Here is a 27,298-nt window from a genome sequence, read left to right as displayed (position 1 = left end):
TGGCCTTCTCTATTATTGAAGGAAACCCGCGGAACAGAGACGCTGCAGCTTGTAATACTCCTCCATTATATTCGCAACTTCGCGACTCTACGGCTTCTACAAAGTTCAGAAAACCAGGAGGAATGCAATGGAGATCAAAACGAGAGAGAGAAAGAGAGAGAGAGAGAGAGAAAATCGGCCTGAGATGAAGGAAAAGGGAAAGTTACTCATGGAATAGGATTAACTAGAAAAGAGGGCCTGAGATTTATATTTCCTTTAGTTCCAATGCATGAATTCATATTATTTATTACATATTTATTGTTTTTTTTTTTTTCAAATTACTAGATCGTATCAATAACATCAATGGTGTTAAGATGATTTACAAGCAAATTAGGATTCGAGAAATGAGTCATTTCCTTAATTATCATAATGAATACACTGCATGCATTTTCTCTTCTGTTGACAGATCAAACATTATAATTGCGTTTGTCTCTGCATTATAGATTCGCATCCCATTATTACATTAAATGCTTTTGAAACTTTCCAATCTAATGTAATCGAAGTATTGTTATATCTAACTATTTTAAATATAATTATTTATTCTTTTGTTCATCATTAATCTTGAAATAATAACATGTTCCTATAATTCATCTCTCTTAACGTTCGAGATTAGGTATAACATATAAGTTTACCAACTGAAATTTGATAACTCACAGTAGAGTCCAATTACTATCCAGATAATTATCATCATTGTGAAGCCAGAATCGAGTAAAGCAGCAAAATCATGTCGATATCGTAGACTTCTCGTAGGCGTATGATTGCAATATTAATAAAGTATAAAAGTAAATTTCCGATATATTCGGTATATATCACATATACAAAATTTTAATTAATTTCAACTAATTAGAAGAAGTGATTTTCCTTTTTTGTACAAAAGTAATTAATACTTTTTATTCACATCCTTTAACAAATTAAATATCTTTCATTAAAACAAAAAAATATATGAGCTAAGAGAACATTCCAATATAGTTAGGCGCGAATAAAGACACGAAATTAAAAGGGAAATCATTCTATTATCTTGTACGGAGTTCTTCCGGGTAAGGAAGAAAAGACGAAAGGAAGAGGTCGAACGGATTTCGGCAGTTGTTCGTTAAAACGAGTGGCTCTCCCATAGGGTCCGTCGTCGGTACCACCATTGCGGCCATTCATCGCGCTATTACAATGCTATCGTGATAGGCATGGAAATAGTGCCGCATATGCAGTCTGCCATTCACAGCTCTGAAAGACGAAATAACGCGCGGTCGACGTGCGGCGCAGCTTCGAACCGGAAACCGGCGCACGACCGTCCGCTTCCGGTCTGGTTTCGCGAATCAAAGGAAGAAGAGAGGGGCTTGTTCCATCCGCTCGTGCCGAATCGCTTTCGAATGGCTCTCCTGCCGTTTCCCACCGCGAAACGTTAATTACTAAATACGTTTCAAACTCTCCCGTCCCCCTCCTCCCTTTCTCTCTCTTCCTCTCCCTTTTCTATCTTTCTCTTTTCTTCTCTCTCTACGCCATCATCGCAATTTTTACGTTAATGAACCATACGCGCTTGCTTCAAAGAGAAAACAAAATTTCGTCAACGAGAGCCTGAAAATTCGAATGCGTTTATTTATAATAAAATACCACTCGTATAATTCTTTTTAAAACTGAGTATATTATAATTTTAACGAGAAATTTATCGATCCGTAATTATTTTCATTTCAGCTATTCTATTCTGAATAGATATGATATATCCAATGACTTGCGTTAGTTAACGAAAGACAAACACGACAGCGAGGACACGCCATCAAACGAGCTTAGTAGCTTGATCCGTGCGATGACACGCGATTATATTCGACGTTAAGCGAGCATTGCAGCGAGAATTGCAGCGAGCGAATGAGCAAGCATCGCAACGGTATAATCTGAGGTAATCGTCGGGCGACCGAGGTGTCATCGTTGTACTCGAAAATGTTGCAAATTCAAAAAGGGAATTCAACGAACAATGGCAAACAACGATAGCAAAGCGCACCCGAATGAAAAGGTTTGCTCGGATTAGAATAAAAAAGAATCAGGGGGAAAAAGCGTTAGAAACGTGTGCAACGACGAAATGCATATACTATATACGTAATATGTATTCAATGTGAACAGAGAAAATTTGTTTCGCCGATATCATTTCACAAAACGTGCCGAACAGGATAAAGATACAATCTGGAGTCGGATACATCTTGTAGAGATTTAAAACGAGTTCGTGGTACTACGACATTTCATTTGAAAATGCTCTCGAGGTGAGGAGGAAAAGGAGGATGAGTAGAATAAAGAGAAAAGAAAAGCATAGTACGTACATAGAATAGAGTATGTCAGTTCAGACAACAAGAGGACCATACGAATTTTCTATGAGACTTCGTTAGAATCTGTCCATCCACCATACGACGACGGTACCGGCCGATACGTCGAGCGTAACTCTTGTGGTGGTACTCGAGCGAGTATCTTATTCAAGAAAATTCCCTCAGGGTTTCTCCCAGAAGAAGGAGGAGAAGAAGAAGAAGAGCGGCGCCAGAGATGGAAGCGTAGCTGGAAGGGTAAAGTAAAAGGAGAGTGGAAACAGAGGATACGGACAAGGCAGCTACCTCTTCGTGCTCCTTTAAACTCTCGCGCTAAATAAAGTCGAGGGACGTTTAATTTACATACATTTACTCTTCCACTACTCCGACAGTGCTTCCTCTCTATCTCTCTTTCTCGGAATAGCCTGACCCGCGGTGTCTCCGTAGCGGCTACCCTCCCCTCTCTAGTCGACTAGTACCAACGACGACTGCTAGTAGTTCTCCAACCCTCGTCCGGCAACCCCCAGGGTACATGTTCTCTTTCCCCAACCTTCCTTCTCTCCCTCTCTCTCTCTCTCCTTCCACCCACTCCAAGCCTCGGTCTGTCTTTCTCTAACCCGAAAACTCGCTGACCTAATTTCAACGAAACTGCATTGCGTGTCCTACCTGCACGGTTGCACCTACCGCATTTCAACTGCACGTCCCTCCCTCCCTCCCTTCCTCAGCCCGCTAGCTATGAACATACATGAACAGAGATTTGTGCATTTGTTTGCGTACGAATCATCCTACCCCCCTCTCCTTCATCCCCCTAGTAGACTAACCCGGCGATATCTCCCTCTCTTCCTTCCTCCCGACCACCCCATTTCTACCAACATCTCTCGCACGCTCGGACGTGGTAAAAAATCTGCCCATTTCATGCATCGCGCTTCGTATCCATATCGAGAAGCGAACAGTGCGGAAAGAGAGAAAAGAGGAAAATCGAATAATATATGCCGTGCGGAAATGAACAAAAAGAACTTATCGATCCTCTTTTCGAACGGAAAGCGTTGTCCCAAGAGATTCGATACGGACCAATGAAATACGGTTAAAATAGATTTTATTACAAACGCTTCGTCGAACTTGATCGTTTAATAATATGAGTTATTATCTCTTGGAAACTTGAATCGGTTTCATGTTAATGATATTCGCGGTTAATGAGAAGTCACGTATTTAACATTCCCTCTAAAACAACTGGTTTGATCAGATTTGCATTGATAAGTCAATTAGAATGATTCTATGGTTGTTCGACACATGTGAGAAAGAGAAAAATGGATGATCGTATTAGGCGTGTAACACGCGTAGAGAAAATTAACACAACAGAACGCACGTTAACTTATCGGGTATGTTCGATCGAAGTCTATTGCATTGCAAATAGCAGAGAAGTATGCATGCGCGCGTATCGTGACAAATTTATTTGTCCTAATGTAAACGTGTACGAAAAATTTGCCTATCTCTACTTAATTTTACTTTCCCCCATTCATTCATTTCTTTTTCTATTCCAATTTGGAACACGTGAACTTTGCTTATTAATCAACAACGATCGAAAGTAGATACGAAATTGCATGCATAAGCAGAAGTTTCTTCGTAAGAAAAAAGAATGATTCTTTCGAATTTATCACTCAACCCTCTGCAATCTAATATTTTTTCGTATCTAGTATAACTATATCGACAACCATTAATTATCCGGTAAAAAAAATTAAATTGAAAAGGTGTAAAGGTATATATCATATGAATATATCAATTAAAAGTTACAGAACTTTATAGTGGGATTAATAAAAAAATACGTGACAGGAAAGAAGAAGTTTTTTCAGATTATTTCAAATCGATCTCCGGTAAAAAGAAACGTATAATAAGAGGATCGCTTTTCGCATCGTGCATTTCTAGAAATTTGTTCGAGATCGTTCGTATATTTACTCGAATACTCGAGAGAAGCGGCTCGTTCGTAAAACACAAGAGACGGTATGCGAAATGACTTCATACGGATTATAACGGCCGTGCACGCACCGTGTTGACGTCAAACCGGTCTTCATCCATCGAGGAGTACACGAAGTACCTCTTTGCCGACGTACGGCGAGTAGCTATTACTGGTCAGCACCGTGAAACTTACTTCTAACACTGTCACACGGGAAAAACAGGTTTTACCCTGTTCCGAGTCGTCCCAAGATCGTAACATTTCACGAACTTGTGATGAAGGTCTTTTGCGTTTCCACCAAGGACTTCACGTAAGACTTTAACTTTTTCAAACAATTGTGCTCAATTAAAAAACATTTCCCTTATTGGGTATTAACGATCGATTAATAAAAAAAAACGAAATCTAGGAAATGGAAGATTTATGGAGATGGAAAGAGAGAAATACACCTATATACGCTAGTCGTCTAACTTTAATTACAAACAGGAACGTATAAGCTTTTAGCCGAAACCACCTTCTTTGATCCACGATGATAAATAACTTTTCATCTGCTCTTTACACGATTTTCCTTGATCAAAGGTCGACTAGGAAAAAAAGAGACCAAATTGAGCGAGCAGAGAGAAAGAGAGTGTGAGTAAAAGAAATTATACGACACGAAAGGTAGAAAAATAGAATGAAAGAGAGAAATAGAAAAGAGAGAGAGAGAGAAACACGAAGCGAGTCGGAAGAGCGTGACGATACTCCGTTATCGAACGTAATCGATAATACGAGGAACCGAGAGGAGAAACGAGATTCGCGCCTTCTCGTTAGCTACATTCCTTCGTACCGAGGTCGAAGCGTCATGAAAGGTTAACCGAGTTGAATGAGTTCGACTTAAGTTCAACTTCCGTTTCGTCCTATATCTTCCCACCACCGTGTTCAGCCCCCATAGTTTAATGATCTTACTAACTCAGACGGACTTTTCCATTATTAGTTTGCCCGAGGGTAAACCCACCTGTCTACGTGCGCTACCGCTTAAAAGATTTCGATACGGTGCGAATCTACCGCACGTTTTCTTTAAATAAAATTCATCCCTAAAAAGTTGAAATTTAACGAAAAAGTTTCCTTATCAAATTTGCACGCCTTGCCTTTGAAAGATTCCATTAAAATTGAATAGTCGACGAAAAGATTTTTTTTTTTTTTAAGTTATACTTTTTCAATTTCAATTTTCTTTTATTTTTCATTAATCAAATATCAACTTTTGTTTAAATGATATATAGAGTATCATTAATTAAAATCGATAAACGATTTAAAAAGAATTAAATTTGTGCGATAACTTAAACGTATGGCGCCATCAATTATTTAAATTCTGTATCGCGAATTTGAATCGGTCGATAATGTAGATACAAGAAGAGTTTAAATATAAGAACGGGAAAATGATCGTAATAAATCAATAAAAATCGATTTTTGAATTAGTTACGAGTACATCCAATTGTAAGTTTTCTTTTCCACGTAATCAATGTTGAAAATGGAAAATTCGTATCCTTGTTAACGCCAACGCATGGAAAGTTTGTTCGCCTCAGGCGATGTCTGCGTGAGATTTGCCTCGTCGTTATTAACTATCTAAGGAATACCAGATTTTCGCCGGAGGATGTTCATTAACCGAAATGTAAGGTGGGTGTGGAATTTTCGGCTGTTTAACGCGACATCATCATAATTAACTCGTTCCTAAATAATTAACTTTTAAATGAAAATTTTAACTAAACTATCACAGTTTTTTTTCTCTTTCCATATTATAGTGATTGTGTTAGAAAATCATATATGCCTATAATACATAAATGATAATGCATGAATACGTGGAAATTGGATATTGCATTGCACGTACTATGCTTATATCGATTTTACATTTTTTATAATTTATATTGTACTTCCAACGATTTGACCCAGCAAATACACATGGAAATTGGGAAAAATAAAAAAAAAACAGAATAATAATAAAAATACATACGAGCGAGAATACCCTCTGATGAAAACTTCATATAATAGGATTGCTCTCGATTGAAGCTCGGGTTATATTTTATTTTATTTTTTTCGCTTTCGTACCTTTTCTCTTTTTCTTCTTTTTTCCTGTTTTAACAAAAAAAAAAAAAAGATAAATAAATACAATCATAAAACTAGGACAATGGGTAAAGTAAATAGAGAAGATTTGTAAATGTCATTGATTCCGTTACTTCGTTTTTGTCATTGGCATGTAAAATACACGATTTTTATTCGCTAGCAATTTATTTATTCGCTCCGTATCGTTTAAAATTCCTGTAAGATATTAAAAAATTAAATTTGAAGCAACTCTCTCCCTATATATAGATATCATTAAAGAATAAAAAAACAAAGTAATTAGTACGTAGAAAAAAATCTATTTATGTAAGTTAAGTTCTATTTAAGCTAGTTTATAAAGTCGAATGATTTATATTTCTTAAAGAAATGTTTAATATTTATGAATCGATAAATATTAAATGACATGAATTTAGAAAGAGAACTATACTCTTCTTGAAAGACTTGATCTGTAAAGTCTAAGAGATAAGTAAAGGTTGGTCCTTGAAGACGTATTAAAACGGATATAATCACGAACGGCCTCTAGGCAGGTGAGCATCTAGGTCAGAGTATAAAGTTTAAGGGTTACTACTGAAATTTGCATATCATTCGAGCTCAAGGCGTGAGCCCTCGTGCGCACCTAAGAAACCTATGATTGAGAATATATACAGTATAAAGTATATATATATATATATATATTACCGGTAAAGCCGGAAATCAGTCATTGCTAGTAATTCCTCGGCATTACTATGAATGCAAAGAGCCTTCAGACGAAGTCGGAAATTGAAAAATTCTTCCAGTTTTTCCTTGTATTTTAACATAATACTTTGATATTCTATAAAATATCAAAATACTATTTAAACAACGTTGAAAAGAATACATTCTCGGGCACAGACACACACAGCCATACGCCACCCCTCCCCCCCCCAAAAACTTTTCAAAGAAATGTCAGAGAATGCAATGCTGTAAATTGTACAACTTTGCTATTTCTTTGAAAAGTTTTGGTAAATATTTTTTATACTAAAAGTGAATAGATTTTAATGAAACTTATATTAAATTAAAGTACACTCTTATTTCTACACGTAGAATACTTTGTAGAGTTATGAAAACCAAATGTAAAGTGCAGAAAATGTCAAAGAATGCAATGCTGTAAATTGTGCATCTTTGCATTTTCTTTGAAAAGTTTTGGTAAATATTTTTTATACTTTTAGCAAATGGATTTTAATGATTTTTATATTAAATTAAAGTACACTCTTTTGTCTACGCGTAGAATACCATATCGAGTTATAAATCAATCTGAGAATGTTCATAAAATGGCAAAGAATGCGATGCTGCAAATTTTTCCTACTTTGCCATTTCTTTGAAAAGTTTCGGCAAATATTTAAATATATTTATAGCTGGAAAAGCGATACGATGCAATGCGTTCTTTAAATAATTTCGTGGGAGGTGCTTACAAAATATAAAGGGCCTCGAAGTATAGGGAAAGCGATAAGCGTTCCGAGGAAAGACCACTATGAGAAATCTCACTGCATTTATACCAGAACCATACAAGCAAATAGATAGATATATGTATCGTTTAAAACGAATAATATCTACCACTGAACGTAGATTTTCATTTTCGCAAATTTTCCTTTCTATAGAAAAAAGTTACGGTCATTGAAAATATATATATAATTTCAAGAATAAATCATGATTTTTTTTATTTTTCGTTTTATATGTATGCGTGTGTTAAGTAACAAGTAAGAAATCTATCAATGTCGAGTCTAGAAGAAAAACCTTAAGCAATAATACTTTTTTTAAACATCATTAGCAGTAATTAGAAAAGAATTCTAATTCAGCAAATCTAGTTCGCGCAAATCTTACACTTTTCTTAAATAATTCATATTTTTAAGTAATTTTAATTTATTTAAACAATATTAAAAATATGGTAATAATTAAATAATCTTAAATCTTTCTTCTTTATTATATTAACCCTCCTCTACGTAGGAAAACTGCTCTTCTTATATATATATATATATATAAATTACTTTTATGTATTCCATGAGTGTAATGTTACATCGTACATTATCTGAACCAGGCAATATATCTGGCGCTCGTACATATAGATAATCAGATATATGCCGGATATATCCGGCGCTCGTACTGAGAAAGGGTTAATAGTTATATTATTAAAAGATGTAGTAGAAATATAACTGCTCCCTAGTTACACTTTTGGTTCATATTTTGTCCATAGATGTCACTGAAGTTGCATACTCTTCGGTTGAAAGTAGTAAATAGCCTTAACCAATCAAAATTATTCAATTGAATAAATTCGTAAGATGGCAGAGTAATCGTTAAAACGAAAATGTAAGTTAATTTATCATCTATAGAAAATCTTCTTATCGAAGACTTCTCTATCGTGCACGTTGTTAAAACGGTAAGAATATAATTCTTCAAATCTTAACTATTATTTCATAATATTATCAATTTTTTGTTACATTAAAAACTTGTATTTAACAAGACGTAATTAGTGCGTCAATTTCCTTCCTTAATCTGAAATCTATTGAAACAAAAACGTGTTATAAAACAACTGCATCACGGCACGTTGCCAATAACACACACACACATGCTGTTAACTAAATTGTAATATCTAAATTTTCAAGTTTACAGTGAATTTCTTATCCTAAAAATTAAACCTTTTTCATTCTAAACTAATAAATCATAATAAAATAAATAATAAAAATAATCAAGAAAATAATATTGAGGAATAATATTTTTGAGGTATCATGTTAATAAAATTTATACAAAAATCGTCTAGGATCAAATCAATTTAATAATTACTATAATTTCTTCACGATCTATCCAATTTTATGTGTACACAAATGTTATGTATATATTTATTGTAATCCATATTTAGGTAAGTCACAATGCAGATCTTCGTAAAGACCCTTACGGGTAAAACAATTACCCTTGAAGTAGAGGCATCTGATACTATAGAAAATGTAAAAGCTAAAATTCAAGACAAGGAAGGAATTCCTCCCGATCAGCAAAGACTTATCTTTGCTGGCAAACAACTGGAAGATGGTCGTACTTTATCAGATTATAACATTCAAAAAGGTACATTCCATAATAATAACGATAATAATAATAACAATAATAATAATTTATTGATCATAGTTGTACACATATATTATACTCATTTGTCTAGGTAATATAACATGTTAAGTAATTTTATTATTCATCGAACAGAATCAACGCTTCATTTGGTATTGCGTCTTCGAGGTGGAGTTATTGAACCCACTCTTCGTATTCTTGCGCAGAAATATAATTGCGATAAAATGATCTGTAGGAAATGTTATGCACGTCTTCATCCACGTGCAACTAACTGCCGTAAAAAGAAATGTGGACACACTAATAACATCCGCCCAAAGAAGAAGCTAAAGTAAACTATTTGGATTATTTGTCCAAATCATGGAAAATTGGAATTTTCATCTTTATCCATTTTCCATTTTCTAGCAATACAATATGATTGATTAATCGAAAATGTGTATTTCTTATTATGGGCTACAATAAAAACTTATCAATAATAAATAATTTATTTCTATTAAACATACATTTAAATTAAAAATATTTTATTTAAAATATACATATATAATATTTACATATATTAAAAGAATTATTAATTAATAAATATATTTATTAGTTATTTTAATATAGATTCAAATTTAATTTAATGAAACGTCTCTCTATATATAATTGATAAAAATTAATATATTAAAAATAAAGTTTTAGGTACAATTACTTGTACGTACTAACTTTAATAATAGCTGTTCTTGATTTGCATAACTCTTATAAAGATTAATGTCGTTAGAATTTGGAATAGAACCACCAACCTATTTTAAACAAATAATCTTTTAAAGGACGAAGTTACCAAACATCTTATTTTATGTATAATAATTATTTACCTTTGCTCTTTTAACATACTGTTCATATATATTTATGCTTGCTTCTTTGACGACTGGTAAAGAAGTAACAGTTGGTGGTTGCGGATTTTCTGGAAACGATGCTTGCTGCACTAGTTTTGAACGAAGTTTTGTTTGATCTATCGGATACGTTGCATTACGTCCTATTAAAACGAATCTGCAAAAACAAATAGATAGTAAACAGTAAACTATTAAAAACTAAGCATAATAGAACAATTAAAAAAAAAATTACCTTTTATAGAGGATAATATCATTCCTTACTGGATATTCTGGCTGCATTCCATATACTTCTTTCATTGACGGAAACAAACATTCAAAGGACATTAATTCTGAATTATCTTTAGATGCAAATAATTGTGATTCATTCATCTGTGGATGACTTTCATCTTCGTCAGAAGTTGAATCCTCGCTTGAACTATTTCAAATAAAATTAGTAACATCCTTAATAATATAAAATGTATTGAAACATAATAATTATACCTTGCACTAGACGTTGTACTGCTTGTACTACTTTGTCCAGTCATAGATGGATTCTTCATATTCAAATTTTTATTACCAGTTTCTTCTCTTCTTCTACCTGGCCTTATGCGTACAGCAAATGGACTAAAACTTGTTGTAAAATGAGGCATGAAATCTCTAACTGAATGACTTATTATATATGCATATAGATCCAAAAATATAGATAATTCATACGGCCTGAAAAAATGGTTTGTGAAATTAGTTATTGTTTAAATCTCTTAGGAAAATGAAAAGTAATGATTATCATAAATATCATTTACCTATGATAATCATAATAAATATCAATCATTTCTTCATAAGTACTTTGTACTAGTATCATTTCAGAACAAGTTTTTGTTACTTCATTGAATGCATATGGTAAACATTTTAATACATTTTTATTCCACCATTGAGTAAGCAATCTTCCTTTACGAAGATATTGACAAGCAGGCTTATGGTGAAGGTAATAATCTGTTAATAATTCCCATATCGAAGGTTTACCTTCTTCTGGTATAAAAAGACCTAAAAGGAAATATGTATTTTCAGTATTTGTAATTCAGATTAATTTGCCCAATCAATTACTTAATTACCTAAAAATAAATTAATTGTATGTTGTTTTTCTTGATCGCTGAAAGTATTACTATAATATCTACTCAATGTTTGCATAATATCATTTCCTTGACTAGTCCATGGTGCAGTTTTTCTAAATTTACAAATACAGATTATTATTATTTGTCATTGATGAATTACATTAAAATTTATGTTTATTACCTATAGGTTTTGATTCTGTGTACCAATTGAGATCCACCATACTGTAAAGCTAATGTATCGCCATGATCTTCATATAATTCTTCCAACATTCTTACACAATCAGAATCAAATTCAAGTTTAGGACTTTCCAATACTCCTAAAGCACATAACTGAAAACCTAAAGCACATTTGCCTATAGCAAACTGAGCTGTATTTGTCCGATCTAGACAATCCACACAATTAGTTCTAATAATTCCAGTTTGTGGTATTCCCTTTCTTGCAAAATAATTCTTAACATGATCTTCAAAATATTCAAGATCATACGTTTTATTACATTCAATGGATGGTATTTCTAAAGTGTTATGAGTTTTTAAATAATTATTATATTCTATCTTTAATGAACTATTAAGAGAATTTTTCACGTCATAAGAATTAAATGATAATCCAGAACTTGAATTTGTTTTGTGAACTTTTTTAGCATTACTGTGTTGTTGCATGAATAAATTTCTTTGACTGTAATATGGATTATGCGATTGGAAAACACCCGTTTTTAAAACAGCATTATGGGCTATATTTGCTAAACGACCCATTACATTTACTTCTTTTCTGTACAAAGATCATTTTATTTATTATTAATATACGTATACCTTTTAATTAATTACGATGTTTTTAATGATTATATAATTTTTATAATTTACCGTTTGAGCATTCTGGCCATATCAAAGCTTATGTACTGAATATGGTGTTCTGGAGGTAAAAATTGATTTAAATATTTCACAGCCGTACTTAATTCTTCGCTTAATGTACTTTCGTGTTTTTTTTTCTCACGCTTTTTAACAAGATTTAATATTATAATTGGCGATCCATACCTCTTAAGAAGCTTATTAAAATGTGCTCCTAAAAAAAAGAATTTAATTATAAAATATCATGTTTTAAATTAAATGAATATTTAGATGGATAATTGAATCATTCAATCAATTTCTTACCAGCTGTTTCTACAAATGGATCAGCTAAATCACAAACAATTGTAGGCTTTGGAACCATTTTGCTAACGTCTTGACTCCAATGGCCAGGAACTGAGCCACGCATTTGCACGAAAGAACTAAATCTTCCATTATTTAAAGAACTCACACCAGAATCATGAACAATCTGTTCTGTTTCTACTTCGTTTGCTACATCACCCTTAATATGAAAATTCATATATATATTCATAGAACTTTGAATAAATGTCATATAAAATAAATAATACAAAACCTACATCAAAATTTGCACCACGCTTTAAAAATCTAGTGCCTGCATATTTATTACTTCTTCTAGCTATTAAAGCGATATACACAGATCTCCCAAAGATGCTAACATTTGATTGTCCAATAAAACCATGTATAACATATAAAATCCAATCTCTATGAAGATCTTTTTCCACTGGTGATAATAAATGTGAGTTCCATATGAACCGACGATTTGGATTACTACGCACTGCATAATCAATATACTTTTCCTTTTTACTGTAAAGAAATAGAAGATGAAATATATTTTATTTTGTTTTTATTGTAACAAACAAATTACAAACCTATCATTCTGCCAATTTTTATAGAACGACCACATGTTAAAAAAGTCTTCAGCTTCTTCTATATCATCTTCTTTTTGATTAGCATTGTTAGGTATGTCTAATTTAATGTGCTTTGGCGGTGCCATATTATATTGTAAAGTGTGCGTCAAATCATAAGAATAACTGAAGTAGAAATTACTACTTAAATCAATACCTTGGAACATCTTTACATATCTTTGTTCATCAGGATGAAAGTGACGAACAGTGTCATTGGGAATGTATATCATTGAAGTATCTTCTATTTTATATATGGTGTGATGACCAATAACTGCCACTCGACGACGTTTCGTTACAAGAATGATATAATATCCTTCCAGGAAGCGTATAAAACCTTTTACAGAAGATTTCTTAAATAATTTTTTATAAATATTTTTATAAAAGAGAAATCTGAGATAAAAATATAAACATTTACTAGAAATTCTGTTGTACTTATTATATCATACAACAAATATATAATTATTTTGATTTGCTGTTAAATATCCCACATTTTGTGCATCAGAACATGCTTCATCTACCAATAATTACATCGCTGACAAAATGTCATGCGTGGATAACTAACAAATAGAGCCATGCTCAAAAAATTAACATACATACCATGTTATATTATAAATTATATGTGCATAATTATTAATTGTGAATATTATCTTTAGAATGTAGCAGTTCTTCAAATATTATATTTAAGAATAATTTGAACCATCATAAAAAAATTTCTATATGATTATTTTAGAAGATTATTACAATTCATATAAACAATAGTATTTATAATAGTCCATTGTTTTAATTGATGATAAAAAATTTATAGTAAAAAAGAGAAAATATTTCTTTTTTGGCTCAGAAAATAAAAACTGCAATGAGCCTTACCAAGAAGACCGAAAGCTGACACTAGCCTGGGAAAAGTATCTCTCTGCCACATATTCTTCCAGGTGAATTTAGTTTTTGTCGGTTTGTGCATCGGCTTTTCTGACCGATGCTGCTCAGACTCCTCTGATATATTTGTGCTGGATTCTTTATTATTGCTGCCTTTGTTAGCAAGCATATATAAATAAGCTGTGTTCTTTACATTATAATTAATAATGGTTCTGATATGATATAATTATATTAGTCTTTTCTTTCGTTTTAATTTCATAAATAATAATAATAATAATATTAACAATAATAACAATATTAACAATAATAATAATAAAATGAAAAAGTTACATAGCATTTTTCAATATTTATAACAAATATTGTGTCATATAAAAAAGACAAAAAATTATGTGCAAAGCTGAGGAGCCTAAGCTGTTGCATTTATAAAATGATTACGTACCAAAGGCAGGTTTAAGACTATCATATTTAAAATAATACTGTTTTAATGATATTGTGATAATGACTCGATAAATGTGATTGTTAAAGTGTAAATTTTTATAAAAATATAAACCATACCAAATATTGACTACAGAAGCATGTACATGCAATGATAAACATTGTAATTCTTTACACACCATACTAGAACCTTTATTATATTTAATATAACATAAGAACTTGACGTACCAACAATACCAAAAGCTGAAACAACTCGTGCAACACCGCCAATGTTATTGCGTTGTCCTATACGTGTACGATTACCCATATCAATCATATTAACAAGATCTTGTATTTCATCTTGAGTATATTCCCTTTTATCGTCAACAACAAAAAGTTCTCTTGGTTCCATCCGATCAATTTTTAATACACGAAATCGTGTCAGCGTATTATTCGATCCCATTAAATAAAACCGCTATAATATTTTTAAAATATTATTTTAAATATCATTTTCTCTCTCTCTCTCTCTCTCTCTTATTAACTTACAAATAAATATAAAAAATTTTACCGATTTTGTTTCATAAAGTGCGATTTTTTGTATTGATGATATTATCGGATGAAATATCATATTTGGGGCAGTATTGTCATCCATTATTAATTGATTAAATGACAATTACATGTATTATAATTAATACAATGCAATCACCTGCTATTAATTCGTTTATCAATGATGTTGACAAGGTTAGGTCATCAGTAAATACATAAATGCAACGAATATCTTGATAAACATAATATATCTTAATTTGTCTAGTTAATTTAAATACGAAAATCACTCTTTAAATATATTTACTAATACTATAACCATATTTTTATTTAATAGTTTCTTCTGCAAAAGAAATAATCTAACATGACACATTGACATTATCACTAACAGTGCTGTAGTGGAGTGTCAATACACAAAACTGCATTTGTCATTTATATATATATTTGATATATGTAAATATTTTTCATAGATGGTTAAAAAATAAGATGTTTAAATAATAAAAAATATTCCTCTTTTTATATTTGTTCGTATTATTGTAATAGGATTCATTCCAATAGGAAGAGGATAGTAAAAATAGTATATTACAAAATAGGAACAGAAATAGTTGTACAAATCTTTAACTGTATTATTTATTTTACTTTATATTCAATACATAACAATGTGCATAGTATGTATTACATTTTTTTTCTATATCTCTACATTACATACATTTATTTAATACTTTACTTTTTTATAATGTCATACAAAAATCTTGCTACATCAGCACTAATCAAACCTGTTAGAGCAATTGTTATGCCAAACAGTATTCTGTCTTTTGTTCCTCCCATTAAATAAACTGGTTTGTGGATATCTTTCTGTGTAAAAAAAAAAACAATAATTTTTATATGATTATATTAAATGAATTTATATTTCGTTTTAATATAAATATGAATATATATTATCTATATAAACCCTAATGTAAAATTTACCTGGAAAAATTTATATTTTGCAAGAAGTTTAGGATCAACAGTTGAGGTACCAACTGAAGCCGATGACTTAACTTCTGCTGGTTTGGTTGTCATTATATCCCAAATTAATTTTTGTTCCGCTGTATTTAATGCACTAGGTTTCTGCAAAAATAAAATTTATTTATTAATATAATAATAAATTAAAATAATTTAAAAAGATAGAATTTCGTTTATAAGTAAAAATTAGTATAAAATTAGTATATATTATTATAAAATAATATTTTCTCTCCTAAATTTTTTTTGTTCTTATATAAAATATAAATAATAGTGTATGATCGAGTATTATTAAAATCATATGTGAACATTTTGTTACGTGATCGATATGTCGTCTGCTAATAAATATGGCGAGTACTGTAAAACAATTGAAATATAATTTGAATAATAAGTAAATGGAAACACAGTAGAAGATATCGAATATTTTGATTGTTTTCTACTTAACAATGATGACTGAATAACAATTCAAAAAATAACATAAATCAATAGAAAACACTTAACTGGTGCTTTAAAAATTTTCATCAGTAATGATGAAGGTAATTTACAAGAAAGTCAATCTTTTTTTAAATTTGTAAATTATCAATTATTTGAAAATGGTAAAAATATAAGGCGAATATATTTCAATTATTACTTACTAATGGATAATATGGTTGAAATCTTGTAGATTCTTTCAAGCGTCCAGTAAACGGGTTGAACTCGTAGTAGGTCATTATTTAGTAGAGTCCAATAGTTGCACAACTTTCAGTAGCAAGCATTGAGTACATTCAACATAGATAGTCTTCAATAAAGTCCACGATAAGGATAGTTATAGATTAAACATTCTTTTTATCTGAAAATTGATAGTTTTGTCTCTTTTTTAATAGAATACTTAACAATAATAAGAAAAAATAAAAAAATAGTTTAATTCCATTTTTGACAAATAATTTAAAGAAAACCTATTTTGAACCAATTGAAATGCTAAGAGAAAAGAAATGTCAAAGTTCCATTGTTTAACAATAAGTTATATATTGATATATTGATATATGATAAATTTTTTAATAAATATTTTTAGTCATATATAGCGACATCTATAAATTTGTCATAAGAGGGTTAGTCAATGGTAAAATATGTTCATTTAATATTCTAGATTATTGAGATAGTTTTGAGATAAATTTCACACAAGAGTAGGAAAATATAATAAATTTATAAATATATATATGATTTCTAAATTATATTTAGTGGTAATATCCGGATGTTTAAGAATTATATATCTTATAGAAGGTAATATTTTCCATATATCAATTTATGTTATTATGAGTATTGATAATATCTACATTGATGCTCTTTATTTCTGTACTACTGTTAAACAATTTTATCCTTGTTGTATAAAGCTATTTTACATATTATAATACTTCTATGTAAAATAGGATGAAAAAGTAAAAGTATATATAATAACAAATTATTTTCGGTATCTACATGTTATAAAATTTATCTTTTATGTACATAAATGTAATTATCACCTAAATTAATTGCTATGACTACAATCATAATCCTACTAGGAAATATTGTATACTGTGATGTAAATAAGAAACCTAGAATATCTTAGTTATTAAATATTGTATATCTGTGATTAATGCTGAATTTATTAATGTGTATGCTTATGTTCTATTTACAATCTAATATTCTTCTTTAAAATCTTTTTAGTGTCAGGATCTATGAATGAACTATTGAAGACCACTTCAGCTGTAACATTGTATCAATGAATATTGGTAATTAATATACTTTAGGTAAAAATTTTCTTCTGGGTTATCTATCCAGATGTTAAATTAATTATAAGATAATAAGCACTATTTTTATTTGTGTTTTGTAATGTATTTCCACAGAGTTAGATAATTCAATATTGCGATACTAGCGCCTTTGTTTTCTATATTATCGACCGAGCAACAAACAGTTGAAAACATGTCATGGCTGATCTTGTGATTCATAACAATGTATTAATTTATATTACTTATTCCGATGAAGTATAAGAGATACACAATCAAGCTTACAAATGGTAAGAGAAAAAGATACTTATATATAAATTTAATCACATACATAATCTTATGTTAGCTACTTTGTTATATTAAAATTTATATACAATAGAAATAATAATAATAATAATAAAAAATATGGTATACATATATCTATTTATAATTTGTTGTTTAATATGTGTACACTTATCAGCATATGAATTAGTTTAATTATCTTTGTAATTGATAGTTTTATTTATATTAACATTGAACTTTTACATAGTAATATTGTAATAAATGATTATATCACTAAATCATGTTATTGATCTTTATGCTTTAGGAACCTGTTTCTAGCTTGAAACGTAGGAGTCGAAGCATCAAACTTCGTAGCTCAGATAGAATTTATAAAAAATGGGGACTGAAGTATCATGCAGCAGTTAGAAATGCTGTTTTTAAGTTGCACCCTATACCATTTGTGCCCTTAAAAGCACCAGATTCTTTAAAATGTAATAATGAAGAGTCTGATTTAGTATACGTATGTCAACAATGCAAAGATTGGTAAGAATTATATTTTATTTCTAAGCAATCTTACCGTAAGCAAAGAAAGTAGACTTTATTTAATAATACATTGAATAAATTTATTTTTATCTTAGCTTTTGGTTTAAAAGCAGCTTCGAAGACCATAGTCAGCGACACAGTTGGATATTAGGATTTTGGTGTCAGAAATGTTTCTTAACAGTGTGCACGCATGTACCTAATAGTAGTACACCGTGTGATTTGTGTGTAAATATGGAACATGATAAGCGGTCATATATGAAAAAGAGAGGTATTCATAAACATCAAAAAATGGGGACTATTAGAGTTTTTTATAATCAGTGTCAATTTTTTGCACATTTGAAATTGCATAATATATCTTTAGTCAATATATGTGATATTATGTTAATGCCATTTCCAAATGTGGAGGGTGATTGGACATCTAAAATGGAATTTGCTTGCGAAGCACTTTTGGAATATTGTTTCATGATAAGAGTACATATCATGGATTGGTTAAGAGCCAATAAAATTAATCGCAATTGGTGGAAGTTAGTTGAAAATAATATCGATGATGATGATAATCCTATTACAAAGATCATAAAAACGTATAATGGAAGGAATTTATTTCATTTAGATGTAGCTAAAGTAGATGCAGAGTTGGTTCCTTTGAACTCATTGTTCAAACTTAATTTCAAATCCTCTACTTCGGGACTCAGTAAAGTAGGATCAGAAAAGAATGAAAAAGATAGTAATAAAAATATTAGTGATATGAGTATTATAGCCACAGCTAATTCTGTGTCCAGTCAGAATACTCTTGAGGATGAAGACAATCCTTGCACTCCTACTGATATTACGTTTGTAAATTGTGGTCCTACTTATAAGTGTTATACATATGACTCGTTAATAGATTATTCTTCACACAAAAATAAAATGATGAATTCGAATTATGTGCAATATATGAATAAGAATACACAATCAACAATAACGAAAAAACAAAGTAAGCAAAAAAGATTGAAAAAAGAAACTGTTAATTATATTACTTCTGTTTCATCTTCACCTAATAGATCATCTAACTTCATCAGTGCTAAAGATTCTTCTAATCAAAATTTGGAGAAAGATTTTAGTTATATGCAAAAAGATCTTGACCACAAATGTAGTAATAGTGGAAAATTATCCTCTATTACAATCACTACACAGAATAGTACCGATAATTTAATTAAGAATGCAATTAGTAAGAATGCTAATTTGTTGCCTAATTTATCTCATGAAGGGATAATGAATCAGGAATACGAAAAACAAAAACACTTATCAACTATAAAAAATGATTCAAATTTACTAACATTCCAAGGTACAGACTCTGTCAAAATGAATGCACTTATTACTCAAATTCCGTCTCATCTTTCGAATAATAAAATTGTATTTGTTGGTCAAGATATGGATAGGGTTAACAAAACAGTCAATCATGTAACGCTTGACGCAAAATTTCATGAAAAAGATATTAAATCTGTATCTACAAAATTAATACCTTTACATATACGTAATAGTGCAATATTGGAGGACAATAAGAGTTCTGGTAATTTACAAAAAATAGCAGATGAGTCTAATAAAACAAAATCTCCTCATCAGATTTCTCTTGAAGGTACAATTGTATATCGAAATGGCAGAAGATATATTCTTACACATACATCAAATGATGTATATCAATTAAGCACGTCTACATCGCCTGATTCATCAAATAATCTGCAAGTCGTACAACATAATACAAATAATCAAAATGGGGCAACGAAGTTATCTTTGTTTGAAAATACATATCTTAACTTACCCGAAACAAATGTTTCTTTGCCTACGCCATCACCATCTTCGTCAGAATTATCAAATAGTTCAAGTTGTGAAATTCAGAAAAAACAAAATTCTGCTGTTTGCGTGCAAAAAGAATCAGAGATATCAAGACATTACCTGAAACCGAAATTTAAACAGTCTATATTGGATTTAATGAATAACGATGGATTTTGTGAAGCTTTGTCATTTCGTAGAGCCGAAAATGCAGAAATATATTTGAATATAAAAAAATCGAAGAGTAGTGCCAAGCAGCTCAACGTAGTTACAACTGTAACAATACCAAATTGCAGACAAGATATGTTGAACGAATTTCGACAATTGAATTATCCCGAATTAATGGAACGTATTCGACATTTGCAAAATGTCCGTAAAGAAATTCTGAGTGTTATGAATTTCGCGGAGGACAAAGCTATAGAAGATACATTAAAATCAATTCGAAATTTACAAACAGCATTAGAGGATGCTCTCGAGTCTTGTAAGAACGAATCAGAAGATATGAAGGATTTATGGAATGATGAAGAAATATTATCGAATGATTGGGAATCAAAATGTCAATATGTTAATAATTTCAGATGCTCCACGTGCAGTAAAGTCATGAAACCCAAAACTTATATTCCGGGATTTTCTAAACCAGCTGAAAATGATATTGTATATTGTTCATGTTACAAACATTTTTGTCAAGAATGTCGTAGTTATCAGGGTAACGTTACTCGATTTTTAACACATCAGAATTTTCACGAAGAAGAAAAACCATACGCATGCCCTGATTGTTTCCGCAGATTTCCTTCTTTTAGATCACTCGAAGGACATACATGGTCTTTTTGTTTCCATATGTTGAAAAAGCGTGTTTTTTGTTGTAAAATATGTCAGATAGTTGGTTTTCAAGATACGGAATCCATAGCAAGGCACTTTGCTGTTATGCATAGTAGTAAAAAGATAGCATGCGAGACTTGTAATATGGTATTAGATACGTACAATGAATATAAAAGGCATCGTGACAAAATGCATTCGACTATGATTAAATCTGAACCAATAAGACTGATGATCTGCAAATTGGGGCAATGTATTAATCGGTGTGAAAAATACATGATGCACTTGGAGAAACATTATGGTGTACGAAAAATAATATGGTTGAAATGTCCTTTTTGTCCGTATTATAATCTCGAAAGCAAACAATTTTTGATGCAATTCAAAATACATTTTCAAATAGTACACCTCTATCGTTTATTAGAAATTATTAAACCGGAAATATTAAAAGATATTTTACCATCTAGTCTTTATGAATGTTTATTTAAAGAAAATGAGTCATTAAGTTGTGAAAGATTCAGAAAACTCCGAAATTGTAATGAAAATGTATGCTCAGATACAATGGTACCTAAAATAATAAATACACAAACTATTGCATCAGAAGATTTTGAACAAGTTTTAGATAATAATGAAGGCTCGGGTTCGATACAATCAACAATAAAAAATGACATGGAAGACGATGTTTGGCCTATCATATCGAATAAAATGTCGAATTTTAATATTTCGGATGCTAAATTAGAAAATACGGATTGTTCAATAGTTTACTTAAACACTGATAAAAAAGATAATCTACCAAAAATTTTAGACGTACGATCAATGGCTAATGTTTTGTCAAAAGATCAAAAATGTTCGTCAGATATTGATAACATGGGAAAAATAAGTGTAGAAAGTAAGGAAATACAATCAAATGATAAAACACAAAAACCTAAATCTATTGTTAATGATCAATCAAAAGAAACATGTAATTCTGCAAAAGAAAATATAAAAAGTGATGCAAAATGTATTACAAATCATAGTATTATTTCAGAAAATAAAGAAGTAAATGGTGTTGACAATGTTGTCATCAAATTAAATGAATCGAGTTTAAAAACAAGCGAAATTTTAATACCAATTGACAGTAAATTAAATGTACTTGAGAAAATTAATAGCACACTTTCTGCTTTAATAGAAACGTCTAATGAAATAAAAATAAGCGATGATGTGAATTCAATGAGCGTAATAGAATCAGAACCAATAACTACTCTTTCAACAAGCAACGATCCCGATAATGAAATGAATGAAGATATAAACATCATACCAAAGCCACCACCTTTAATTCGAATTCCTCAATATTTTTTAGAGAGTAGGAATCAGCAAGAAGATAAAATAAAAAAATCTAGTCGTACGATTTCTCATACGTCTGGAAATCGTAAAACTAATGTCAAACGACCATGGCGAATAGCATTAAATGGTCCAACTAATTCAAAGGACGTCTATCAAGATTATGTGTGTCATTTGTGCGGTGAGCTGATAAATACTGCTTGGCCTATTATAAGTATTCATTTTAATACAAGGCATTTGGAGGAATGTAAATTATCTGTTGTAACGCCAAGATTATTAAGAATAACTCCTGAATTTATTAATGGTGGTTACAAGGAATTGTTTAGTAATAAAAAGCGTAAATCCGAAGGAACGATACCGATTTCGAAAAAAAAAAGAAGATGGAGTGCAAAGAAACATACAGATTCAAATAATTCATTTGGTTTGGGGTTGTACGTGGAACAAGAATCCATAGAAGACGAAGAGGGTAATTTTATATGTCGGAAGTGTAATCAACGATGCGCAAATATGTCAGACTTAAGAGAGCATATAGCATCCAATCATAGGATCAAAGGTAGATATTTGGTGTGTTTAGAATGCGGCGAAAACTTTGTTGTTGCACCAAGTTTGCAGATGCATTTGAAAGCTTTCCATGGAATAGAAGATCCTATTTCTTACATGAATCAAAATTCGTCATATGCGCCGGATAATATTGATGATCTTGACAATGAAACAAAAGCAATGATAGCTAATCAATGTTCCGTATGCATGGCTGTATTTGAAGATAAAGCTTCTGTTGATAAACATCTCCGAGTACATGGTATGGCATTTCTTAATCGCAAGAGAATAGAAGCTCAAAATGCTTTGAAAAGTCCTGAGAAAAATGTAAAAATTAACGATGAGAAAAAAAGCTTTCAAAAAGAAAATACAAAAGAACCTATAAAACGGGATAATCCATCGAATACTATCCTTGAAAAAATAAATGTAAGTAATCTAATATGTAAAAACATTTTGAAATAATACAGCGTATAAATATATCAGTATTGATTTATTGTTTTAGGCTACGATAGTAGAGGCAGCCCAATGATTAAAGGCAAAAGTTCTTGTAAAATAGTATGTTCATATTTTTTGTATTTCAAGGGATTCACAAATTCATAATTGTAGATAATTTATTGTACATTCATTAAAACTATCTAGCATGTAAAGATCTGTACAAATTTTTAAATTGTCGGCAAATAATAACTCGATAAGAGAGTTTATTATAATTGTACATTTTTAACTACTAGAATGTTTTGAAACATCTAGAGATCAATTGTAAAATATAATATATTAGATATCACTTGTTATGTTAGTATAATTACTTATATATCTTAGTATTTCTAGATATTAAAGATATGTCAGTAAACATAGTCTGATTAAATCTTTACTTTATTATAAATAATTTAATTTAATTTATCTAATAAATTTTTGTTATCAATGAAAAAGACATTGTGTTAAAGAGATTAATATGCGAAATTATCTAAAAAGAATTCCGTAAAATCTCTATTTATGATATATTTGATGAAAAAATTTTTATCAAATTTAATTTTTTGATTATGGGTACTAAATTATATATATATATATGTAAATGTATATCAATATATATGTATTTGTATATATATATATATATATACACATATACATATATACATTTATTAGATTAAAAATTATTTGGCATAGTTAAATAAATTTTTAATATTGCTGCAGTGATATTTCAAATATTGTCTTCCTTAAAAATATAATTTAAAATATGATATCTCCTCTTTCTCTAGCTCTTTATATATATACATATATATATATAACTTCTTCTTTATGCATAAACATGTATATGCACATATATATTTCTATATTTGATAATTCAAGGTGCTATTATATTAAATTTAATAATGTTTGTGATTTTTTTTTCGTTTCTTAATCCGTCTAATTAGCTTTGTACAGTTTTTTTTAAATTCATTAATTTACAAAGCAATAAAAGAGTTAGGAAAATTATATTATATAACAAGTTGGAATGAATTTATCCAGTCGCAAGCTTGTAGGATTGTTTTTTTTTATTCTGAAGAATTGAACAATATATAAACAGTTGGAATATTTGAAAAAATATTTTGTCTGTATTTATATTAGATTAAAATAGACGCATAATAAATTAAAATTGTTTATTAATTATTTATACGTTGTGAAACGAGATAATATTCTTCATACTGTATGTTCAAATGATTTTATTCTTCATTTCATGTTGCTCAATACTTAATTACAAATATTAGAAATCACGAATTGTTATTTATATTAATATGTGCTTTGGCCTTATAAAATTTACTAGTCATGTAGCGAGAAAAGCATTGCCATCCCGATAAATAAATTATAAAAGGTATAAATAGTTGAAAGTATGTCATAGAAACTTTTACCTTACCTTAGATTTACTTCACCAAAAATGGCATGTAATAATTATCTAGTAATTAACAATATTACATTTCTCCTGCAAAACTTAGCAACTTTTATTTAAACCATTTTTTTATAGAACGGATGGGATAGAAAATATTTTTTCTTTTTTGATAAATCATTGAAATGGAACATTCGATAAATTATTTTGAATATTTAGTTATAAAAATAATATTATAGGAATATGACGATAGAAGGATTCCATGTTGATGATTGAAAATAGTCAAATAGTAAATAGAATATATATATTATTTTTTTATTACTCCGCTTTTGACAATGACAGTTATTGCTTATTACAATAATTAAAGACTTCAATGATTGACACAAAGATATTCGAGGTACGAAGTCGTTCGAATGGCAATCACTCACATTAATCGAGAAAAGTCGAACTCTTTTTAATTTTTTTTATATATAAATATATATATATATATATATATATATATGTATGTCTTATATATATGCACGCACATATACAATATACACACGTATATTATTTATATATTTATTTCTTTTTTTATTAGATATAGATATTATCTTAATTATGGCATGAAAATATCAATATAATATCTTGACTCGTACTTATTTTACGAATGAAATTGGCATATTCTTATATTTATTATCTTCATACTTTTTGGAAAGATATATTCGCGTCGTACGTGAATACAGGTACTGGAGAAAGGGGTTTTAGGGCACTGAACACTTTTGATTTCGGGCCTGTAAGAGTATTTGCGGTGCTTCTTACGTGCTTGAATCAATCAATAATTCGATTAATTTGTTTTTAATTATATTGTGGGCCCAAGAAAAAAAACGTTCCTTTTCCTATTTTTTCATTGATCATTCATGAATCATTCTTAATAAATGATTTTTAGTCGATTAGTGGAGATGATTTGTCTGCGATTTTTGTTTCTTCGTTAGATCTATTTGTAGATATAGATAATTGTGGAGAAGGTTTTCACATCTTACAATTAATAATAAATTTAATTGAATGACATATCGTTTTTTTTTTTTCCCAGAACAATAGTTCAGAGCTCAACGATCTTTGATCCTAAATGATATACGAGTATTTACTACATTCGATATTTAATAATACATTTATTAACACAGCAGTGGTTTTTATTTTACGTCACACCCTTTTTTATTCTAAACAGTAATTAATAATTGTGGAAGGTGGGTACGGGGGAGGGGGTGAGAAGAGTAGGTATGTCATTTCAATTAACATTTAGACGTTTGCGAGAAATCATTTTCAACGGGGATCCATTATTTTTGGCAGATTTTACGAATATCCAAGTACGTGAAAAATTTTTTTATTGTTTTTCCCGATCTCGTTGGACGTATAAAAAATATGTACCAAGAAGATATCTTTCCCTTTTTATTATTATTATTATTATTATTATTATTTGTATTTTTTTTTTTATTATAATCGACACACATTCGGTAAGAATATAATTCGAAACGTTGCCGAGAATTTGAAGATATTGTTCGAAATTTTCGCCCAACGTCTGTTTTATTTTTTTTTTTACAATCCAGAGAAGAATAGGAGAGGGAAGTTAGAATGAAAAATGAAAAAAAATGAAGGAAGCTTGGTCCCTCCGCGATACACACAAAAATCAAACACGTGTCGCGTACTCTTACCGGTCCCGTTTATTTTCCTTTGGCACGATGACTAAGGAACACGAACGATGAGGATTAGACGGTGGTAGATCCTTGATCGTTGGACGAAGGATCTCGAAGAACGTCCTTGTCAAGTTTAGCAATGAGAATTTTAGGGCTCGTGGGTTGAGAATATTCTTGTTCTTGTTGAAGAGTGTCCTTAAGGACAACGGTTAACGTCGTGGAACCAGAACGAGACCCATTTTTGAGGACTACGTCGTTTATCGTATTAGAGAGTTTGAAGTTCGTCGGTGTTGAGGACAGTTCAGTTTCGATTGGACTGACATCACTCGAAACGTCACTTTCTCGAAATAGTCTCTTCAAATCGTTTCCCAATTTGGCATCGTCGGGACTGATATTCGAGTCGGCCTTTATTGTTAAGGTCAAACTTTCCGGTGGTTTTCTACCCCTCACACTTTTACCCAATTCGCTGAGAGGTATGCCAACTTCGTGAGTTGCCCAAACATCGCAGAGAGGACTGCAGGAGGAACCACGAGGCGTCGAGGTTGTTTTAGGTCTTCTCGCATCTTCCATCGAGTGCCAACGATGAGGTCTGGTCGCTGATAGTCCAGGTGCTATGGTACTTAGACTATTTGCTGGGACTATTCGATGAGGAAATCTAGGCGAACCACGGATCTTTTCTCGCGACGAACCTTGATTACTGTTAACTTCTGTAAATTCGATTAATTATGAAATAATTAACTGACTTCAGAGATTTAATC

The 27,298-nt window shown here is 30.5% G+C and overlaps 5 protein-coding genes across 9 annotated transcripts in view; 2 read left to right on the top strand and 3 right to left on the bottom strand.

Moving 5' to 3' along the window:
* The first annotated feature begins 8,652 nt into the window (after nucleotides 1-8,652).
* On the top strand, nucleotides 8,653-9,912 carry LOC106790110 (ubiquitin-60S ribosomal protein L40). Its single transcript, XM_014754851.1, has 3 exons — nucleotides 8,653-8,755; nucleotides 9,236-9,435; nucleotides 9,568-9,912. The coding sequence occupies exons 2-3, from the start codon at nucleotides 9,246-9,248 to the stop codon at nucleotides 9,762-9,764; spliced, it is 387 nt and encodes a 128-aa protein (XP_014610337.1). The 5' UTR covers nucleotides 8,653-8,755; nucleotides 9,236-9,245; the 3' UTR covers nucleotides 9,765-9,912.
* A 125-nt stretch (nucleotides 9,913-10,037) lies between these two features.
* On the bottom strand, nucleotides 10,038-15,385 carry LOC106789993 (polyphosphoinositide phosphatase). Of its 2 annotated transcripts, XM_014754641.1 has the most exons (14): nucleotides 15,008-15,385; nucleotides 14,689-14,914; nucleotides 14,020-14,178; nucleotides 13,120-13,489; nucleotides 12,808-13,054; nucleotides 12,536-12,731; nucleotides 12,248-12,446; nucleotides 11,571-12,155; nucleotides 11,390-11,502; nucleotides 11,081-11,321; nucleotides 10,782-10,997; nucleotides 10,534-10,716; nucleotides 10,284-10,458; nucleotides 10,038-10,211 (listed from the first exon to the last, which is right to left on the bottom strand). In XM_014754641.1, exons 1-14 carry the CDS (start codon nucleotides 15,089-15,091, stop codon nucleotides 10,107-10,109), a joined length of 3,099 nt encoding a protein of 1,032 aa, XP_014610127.1. In that variant the 5' UTR covers nucleotides 15,092-15,385; the 3' UTR covers nucleotides 10,038-10,106. The 2 variants fall into 2 exon arrangements, with proteins under 2 accessions (XP_014610127.1, XP_014610214.1); XM_014754728.1 differs by lacking the exon at nucleotides 14,020-14,178 and having other exon boundaries at nucleotides 15,008-15,383.
* Nucleotides 15,386-15,584: 199 nt separating this feature from the next.
* Nucleotides 15,585-16,750, bottom strand: LOC106790187. The gene is made up of 3 exons (XM_014754964.1): nucleotides 16,620-16,750; nucleotides 15,952-16,092; nucleotides 15,585-15,837 (listed from the first exon to the last, which is right to left on the bottom strand). The coding sequence occupies exons 1-3, from the start codon at nucleotides 16,692-16,694 to the stop codon at nucleotides 15,706-15,708; spliced, it is 348 nt and encodes a 115-aa protein (XP_014610450.1). The 5' UTR covers nucleotides 16,695-16,750; the 3' UTR covers nucleotides 15,585-15,705.
* A 307-nt stretch (nucleotides 16,751-17,057) lies between these two features.
* Nucleotides 17,058-23,872, top strand: LOC106789867. 2 transcript variants are annotated; one of them, XM_014754435.1, is made up of 6 exons: nucleotides 17,058-17,244; nucleotides 17,668-17,750; nucleotides 17,847-18,016; nucleotides 18,313-18,530; nucleotides 18,626-23,435; nucleotides 23,512-23,872. In XM_014754435.1, the coding sequence occupies exons 3-6, from the start codon at nucleotides 18,014-18,016 to the stop codon at nucleotides 23,536-23,538; spliced, it is 5,058 nt and encodes a 1,685-aa protein (XP_014609921.1). In that variant the 5' UTR covers nucleotides 17,058-17,244; nucleotides 17,668-17,750; nucleotides 17,847-18,013; the 3' UTR covers nucleotides 23,539-23,872. The 2 variants fall into 2 exon arrangements, with proteins under 2 accessions (XP_014609921.1, XP_014610005.1); XM_014754519.1 differs by having other exon boundaries at nucleotides 17,065-17,244; nucleotides 17,668-17,732.
* A 2,230-nt stretch (nucleotides 23,873-26,102) lies between these two features.
* LOC106789267 (gamma-aminobutyric acid type B receptor subunit 2) overlaps nucleotides 26,103-27,298 on the bottom strand; it is a 46,927-nt gene continuing 45,731 nt past the window's right edge. For all 3 annotated transcript variants that reach the window (XM_014753383.1, XM_014753468.1, XM_014753551.1), the window contains one exon: nucleotides 26,103-27,247. In XM_014753383.1, the coding sequence (XP_014608869.1) occupies nucleotides 26,613-27,247 (635 nt within the window). In that variant the 3' untranslated portion in view covers nucleotides 26,103-26,612. The remainder of the gene's footprint in view (nucleotides 27,248-27,298) is intronic.

The sequence above is a fragment of the Polistes canadensis genome, unplaced genomic scaffold, assembly GCF_001313835.1.
Source record: "Polistes canadensis isolate GaletaPanama2010 unplaced genomic scaffold, ASM131383v1 scaffold_0, whole genome shotgun sequence".
Classification (NCBI taxonomy): domain Eukaryota; kingdom Metazoa; phylum Arthropoda; class Insecta; order Hymenoptera; family Vespidae; genus Polistes; species Polistes canadensis.
The sequence above is the reverse complement of the archived record's forward strand: the minus strand, read 5'-3'. Positions and strand labels throughout refer to the sequence as shown.